This window comes from Egretta garzetta, unplaced genomic scaffold (assembly GCF_000687185.1).
Source record: "Egretta garzetta isolate BGI_Z169 unplaced genomic scaffold, ASM68718v1 scaffold268, whole genome shotgun sequence".
Classification (NCBI taxonomy): domain Eukaryota; kingdom Metazoa; phylum Chordata; class Aves; order Pelecaniformes; family Ardeidae; genus Egretta; species Egretta garzetta.
In genome coordinates this window covers 1,718,190-1,725,453 of record NW_009260600.1, presented here as the reverse complement: position 1 = coordinate 1,725,453, position 7,264 = coordinate 1,718,190, and the positions used below count along the sequence as shown (strand labels likewise).

The 7,264-nt window shown below is 38.0% G+C and overlaps 1 protein-coding gene across 4 annotated transcripts in view; it reads right to left on the bottom strand.

Annotated features, from left to right (window-relative positions):
- Positions 1-7,264, bottom strand: part of FNDC3A (fibronectin type III domain containing 3A) — a 109,157-nt gene that overhangs the window by 49,689 nt on the left and 52,204 nt on the right. For all 4 annotated transcript variants that reach the window (XM_009644791.2, XM_035900322.1, XM_035900319.1 and 1 more), the window contains one exon: positions 2,613-2,689. In XM_009644791.2, the coding sequence (XP_009643086.1) occupies positions 2,613-2,689 (77 nt within the window). The remainder of the gene's footprint in view (positions 1-2,612; positions 2,690-7,264) is intronic.

Below are 7,264 nucleotides of genomic sequence, written 5' to 3'. Positions count from 1 at the left end.
TTCATATCTGCGCAATCATAGCTGTGAGGTATCTAAAGGCAGGATATATTAACAGCAGTAAATACAACTAGAACTTCTGCTGTCCAATGAAATTCTCTAAATGCTGAAACATAGTTTTAATTATTTAAGTCCTTTTTGCTTACACAAAAAAATTTGCAATTTATCATGAATTTATAAGCAGATTCAGATTACGTAGGAAACAGCTTCCATAAAATACCCAGGCTATTAGTTTATAATTTATTTGTTTTCTTAGGTCTGCTAATAGCCTAAGTAACTCAGGACTATAAGTTTAGTAGCGTAAAATGAAGAGTTTGACAATTCTGTAACTGTGCCTCCAAATCAAGCATCAACTCAATGGTAGGCCTCTACCAGGCAAGTACACAGACAAAATCCTTCCAAAAAGCAGTAACAGCATCATGTCAAGTATATAATTTTAAGTTAAAAAAAGTAAATGAGCTATCTATTATCCTAATTGTGCTAGCAAAACATGTAGTTTGGCATAGGCCTGTTTGGCTGAGTGAACCAACCAAACAGCACTGGAAAACTCACTACAGACTGTGACTATAGACAGCTTAGAGAGGATGAATAAAGATGTGCTTTCTTTCAGAGTTTTACAGTTACAGTTCCAAAAGAAGAGGAAGGAAAAGTAAATCAACTTATGAATTGCTTTTTATTTATGTGATATAAGAAAAAAAAATAAGCTTTATTCTGTAGTTATCCCCAACTTCTAACAGAGGACAGTACACTGTATCACTGCCAAACAGGAACTGAAGCAAGCAGAGGCATAATAGAACTCAATGAAAATGGATAGACAAAAGATGGTTATGCTGAAGTTGTTCTTCCAGGCTGATAGCTTTCGACATTTAGCTGATTTCCAATTTCTCTCAAAATCATCTGCAGTTGCTGACATTTAAAAATACACTATGCCTGAAGAAACCATTAAGTTACTTTGCTGGGACTGCATTAAGTCTGGGGTAACTCTTAGCTCAATAATGCTAGACTTTCCTGTTTGCAAGACGACTGTCAAATCTTCTGGCTTTTAACAGGAACTTCCATCGTAAACCACAATGGCTGGTGTATTTTGCCAACAGGAAATACTTCAGAAGCCTTATGAACTACAGGTTTTCCTGGACTATGATACTGCTACTAAGAAGCAGACATGAGCTCATTCCACCTGTACTCTGAGCTGGACAGATATGAGGCACCTTCAGTTCGAAAGTCAGAGCGCTGTGTTGGCACACCACCTGCTTGCACTAATAAGGCCCAATGAAAGGTGAGCAAGCATACCCCAGCAAGGCTCAGTCCTTCAACCTGTCTGCTGCAAGCTGTCCTCAAAGGAAGGATAAATTCGTTTTATAAATATTATTCAGATTGGCACAGGTTACACAGCTTTTTAAGCATTAAGTCCTTCATCAACTGAAATTAAGTAACTTGAGAAATATGGTAAAATTCAGAATTTCACTTACCTCAAAAATTCTTTCTGTTCTTTAAAGATGGATTCTAATAGGAATCAAGACTTTTTACTATGATAAATGGACTTTCATGATTATTTTTAATTCATTTTTTTCTGCCTGTTTGGGAACTCAACTATGAAGGACGCATGAATCAACTTATCAGCCAACTTTCAACAGATGCAAGGTAAAACCATAGAGCATTAGCCTGCCTAACCTAACAGCCTTTTCTTTTGCTAGAGGACAATTTTTTATGCAGTTCAGATAATTTGAGCAACGTCTGCTGGACACTGTGGGTTTTCTGGTTGCATTTTACATACTGTAGTCTCTTCTCAGTGTATACCATGAGGTGCATGCTGAGTCAGAGATAGACTGGTCACAACAACAGAACACCATGAGAAAGACATACATTATGGAGAGTGGTATTCATCTGCTCTAACCTCTACTAACCCCTAGGCTTGTTCTATAGTTGAGACACCATCTAGAAGGCCACACATCTCATTATAATACAGGTGTCAAAAACAGCCAAGAGGAATCATCCTTTTAATCTACTTTAAAGGACGTCCAGGTTATCTAGCCCACATTTAATTTTCAGGCATCTAAATTAGGAATCGCACAGCACAGAAAATCAGAGCCCTGTTTTAAGGTAAGTCATGGAAACATGTATTATACAATAATTTATCCCCAATGGACAGCTGACATTTTTTCCATGTTGCTTGCTCCACTGTTTCTAACTGATCTGTTTTACTCCTTATCTGCAGGGAACTTCCCAGATGTGAACTATGTATGCATATAAAATTATACTGGTGCCAAAAGAAAACATCCACTGACCCAGAATTCAGTACAGGTCCTACATAATGAACTATTTGGGTTACGATTGTATTTTATGTTCAGAGGGCACCGAGTACATTAGGATCCTGAACTAAAAAAGGAGTTCCTTGTTATTGTCATATAAGTAGTTAATATATAACTTAACAGGCACATACACAGCATGAGAAGTCTCCCATCACAGAGATACTACGGGACATCTCCTCTTATTTACTTGCTTGACCACAGTGACTCTGAAATTCGACACATTAATTTATTGAATTAACTATTTTAGTTCTACTCCCATAATTCGCATGAAAAGAAATAAAATAAGAATCAAATGAAGGGACATACCTGTGGGGCATATCCAGGAGGCACATAAATAGTAGGCACTGAACCATTTGGGGACATCATTGGAACCTGAGCAGGACCTAAATGGGTTACAGAAATGTTCAGTACAGCACCAATTAATAATTTGAGAAAGTTCAAAGAACATACTGAACTGCAAGGTCTCTGTGAAATATATACAAGATAACAGGGATAAACAAAGGCAATGAACTGTACAGATAAAATTATAGCAAAGGGCACTCTCAGAAACCTAAGCAACAGTTAGGAAAAAAAAATAGAAACTAAATTAAAAAAATTAGTGAGTGGGTATTTCTCTGTTCTCTGTCAGTAAGGTCACAAAAGAGCTTTTGTCAATACTTCTTAGCAGGCAACAAGACAAAAGAAGTGTCCCAAGATGAAAAGACAACTGAAGAGACTTTAAAACAGAAACAAAAAACCCCATATTTGAAACAAATTGCTGATATCAGTTAAGAGTTGTAAAGAAAATTACTTACAAAATTGCTGCTCTGTTACTATGGTCTTATCACCTAAAGTGGTCTCAGCACCAGAGGAGTGGGGGGTGGCAAACAGGACACTAACTTAAGGTGCCAGGGGAAAACCAGTGTAGTACAATCCAGTAAGTCTACTCCTACTAATGGGGAAAGTTGTGATACCATGGTGATCCTTATACCACGCAAACCGGAAAGAACAGAGTTCGCAGACACTCAGATGAATACAACACAACAGGGATGTGTTAAGGTGGCACTTGTAGGTAAAGTACTGCCTGGAAGATCTGTTACCTTCAAAGAGCACAGGGACGCTGTGACATACTTGGATTTTCAATAAGCTTTTGACAATCTTTCTCAAAGACTCTTTAAAGAAGTAATGCTGCCTTTGGTTAAAAAGAGAAAAGGGCTTCTCATGAATAACTAACCGGCTTGAGAACAGGAAACAACAGAAGTAAATGATCAGCTTTCAAAATGCTTGGAGTGACCAAAGGAGTCCCAGAGGCACATCAAGATTAACCTGTTTGATGTATTAACAAAATTTCTGGAAAAGAAAATGAACAGCGACAAATCTTTGGTACGCACTCAGCTGCAAAGGATCTCACAGTACTCAATAACCAAATGATAAAAGAGCAGAAGAAAGAGCGCAGAAGAAATAGTGCTGATAAGTACAGAGTAACACACCTGGACAAAAACAACAGAAGGATTTATTTGCAGTGACAAGCTGTAAGTTAGCTGCAAATAAGCAACTATGGATTTACTACATGTATTTCTAAGGAAATACCAGCCCAGCGTGGTTCAGTGGCAGAAAGAAAGAGAACATTAAAAATCATTACTAACAGAACAGAGAACAAGCAGAAAACATCATTACACTACACTATAAATCCACACTGTACCTCAATACCTTGTGCGCTATGTTCAGTGCTTGCCTCCACCTTTCAAAAAGAACACACAGAACTAGAAAAGGACAAAAAAAAGAGGTGTTTACAGTGCCCTTCCACCTGTTTATCAGGACAGATTAAAGAGACCAGGATGCTTCCACCTGAAGATGGTTAAAACATAAAAGGGCTGGCAGCAGAGAAATAGTAAAAGACCCATAAAAAAAAGCACCACAAACTGCCTAAAAATGGGAAGATAGATCATTTACAGTTTCTCACATGCAAGAGCCAGAGATACTAAATTAAATCATTAGGTAAAAGGTTTAAAACAGTTAAAGGAATTTCTCATGAAATGCACAACTAAATTGTGTAACACCTTGCTTTAAGGACGCTGTGGAAACTAAAGGTTAGGTTTAGAAGTAGTTAGCAAATTTAGAGGAGTAATCTATTAAGAGCTGTACAAAAATACATGTCTTACTTTTGGTTCAGGAAGCTAGAAACAAGGAAGTTATTTCTGTGTGCCTGCCCTATCCTTATGCTCTCCCCTTCAGTATTTGATACCAGCCCCTGTGAGAGCAAGCACATTGGCACAAGCTTCAGGAAGATTGCCTACAGATGTCCTCACATTCTTGTGTTTAAAATCAGCGATTGTTGCCTTCTGTAAGCTTAATTATTAAAGAAAAACTGAAAGCCAATATAATCTGACCAGGTTTTGCGGCAAGCGCATAAGGTTGGGACTCAAGACACTCCAGGCTGCATTCTCCAAATTTCCAATTCAGTGTAGTGAAGCTACCAACAGCACCAATCCAACTCTTAGTGAAGTTTCAATAATACTTCTGAAAGGGCGTTCAGAGTTCCACATTAACATTTTATGAACTCAGTTCAGATCTGTAAATGGAAAGTGCTAAGTAAATGCAAAGCACGGTATGTAAGATTAGCATACCTCATTCTGATAAGTATGAACTTGACAGAAAAATAAAGATAAGTGTGCCCAAATGCCAAGAGCGGGGAAAAAGGAACAGAAAGCATTCTTTAAGTAGTAGTATGTAATCCAACTTGATTACACATACTGCAGGGACTTCTTTAGAGTAAGATAGAGAAGTTTTGAAATATATCACCTAAAAAGAATCACAGCTTTATTCTCGGTGAAGTGTTGAGCCCCAGGTGGGGGAGGGAGAGGAAGAGACTTTTTAGGAACAAGGTTTTAATTGAAAGATTAAATGAACTGTCTGAACTGTGTAAAGGCAAAGAATAGAAGGGCTACAGTAAGCTGTAACTTGAGAACTGAACCTTCTTCAGGTTTTTTTGCTCAGCTGAAACTCAAAAATGTTTCAGTGAACGTTCCTCCTGAGTATGAAGTGCTAAAAAGAAATGAAAGTGAAGTGAAAAGCAGCGAAAGAGAAGCTGCAAAAGTGCTTTAGAGCATTAGCTTACAATAAATTCAAAAGGTGAACAGTAATGGAAGCATATTTACTGTAAGTTGCCATTCAACCAAGTAATGGTTTAAATGAAATTTAAATAAGAAGGTGAATTTTACACAGCTTGTCTCTTGTATTGCTTACTTGTAGTTTTTCCATAATGAATACAAAATACTGACACTTTTATTAAACTCACAATTTTAAACTATCTAAGTTTCAGGTAAATTGAGAATTATGACCATGGTTACTTGAACTTTTTACAGCAAACTCAACATCCTTGGGGGATGAAGGAACTCTAACATGACCAGCCCGTTTCTTTGTGAACTGGTGGGTATCTCCGCGTTCGGCTTTTTTGTTTTGTTCTGCTTTAAAAGTCTGAGGAATATTGTTTAACAACCTTTTTAAAGCTTACTCATTTAGTGCTTTAATCTCTCTAACAAACAAAAAAAGCTGTTATCTCCAATCCAGTACAAAGGTTGATCCACAATGCCATCTCCAGCATACCCACAATCTAGCAATCACAAAAAGAAAGACATAAAGGCAACGTATGAACCTGAAAAAGTACTGCAATGTTAGAACAGAGTCAAATGAGTAGTTTGAAAACTTGTATCCTATCTTTAGCACTTTAAAGTTCCAGAATTAATGAAAAAATATTTTTAATATTCAAGAGGTAAGGGTGAACTCTAATTTACTTCTGATTAGATTTCCAAGTGTCTGTGTTAGATTGCAGAGGAACATTCAAGAAAATGGAAAGCAGGGAAGAAAAGTTGGCAGACTTTATATACTTTAATCAACATAGGGTCTTCACAGTGAAACTAGTGACTTCTTGACAGAAAGCGTATTACTACCTGCAAAAAAAGATTTCCTGTATCTAAAGATAAAATGCTCTAAACCCAGACTTTTTTTTTCCTTCTAAAAACAGCTAATGTGAAGATGATGTCTTTACTTCAGCGAACTACACTGCAAGAGGAATTTTTATGCTTTTAGGTATTAGCTAGACTAGTGCATGACAAAGCCGGTGTCTTCCCATCAGGTGAGACTGACTATAAAGTACCAGCATCAGGAATTCAGGTTAAGCAAACATCTGATTTTCTACATTGCACATAGATGGAATTTACTTCAACCAAATCACTTATTATGATCGTTCATGATCTGACCATCGTAAAAGGAGGTCTTGAATCTTCTATATACTTCCAGGTATGCAAGTTCTCTTTTATAAGAAGCGGAAAAGAAGTATTGTGGGAGGGAAAACCAACACATTGCTGTGTTTTATGCATTATTCTTGAAAAATGACTCATCAAACGCAGTTAAGGTTTATTTAACTCAACTGAACCCAAGCAGCAGATGTTCCACCACACTTTCTGTTTATCATTGTCCTGAAATTTGCTGTTTCACTACTGCAAAAGGGAAAACTTGTAAAGTCTCTATGTAAGCATTTTGTCTTGTTTAAAAAAAAAAAAAAAAAAATCCAGGTGCCTAACAGAGACCACATAAAGCTTGGAATATGTGTCCTGAAACAGGAAATAGATAAAAAAATCCCAACAACGGGAGGAATACCTCCCCCCTCAGCAACAGCAGGTGAAGTTCTCCAACACGCCTATCTGAGCTGGCTGTAAAAACCTCATTACGCTCATTACAGCCACCACAAACGCGTAGCAAAATTAACAGCGCTGCGTAATGGCTAGGATGGTGGCAAACTGACCTAAACACGGGAACTCTTGAGGATTGGAGGCTACCGCCACCGCCTGCCTAACAGCTACGCGACTTCTTTTGATTTTAACCGTGAAGCACCGCTCCATTTCAAGCCGCTGGCAAAGGCGCACGCCGCGGGTTCGCAGCGCGGCAGCGGGGCCCGCCCCCCCCCCGGGGGGGGGGAA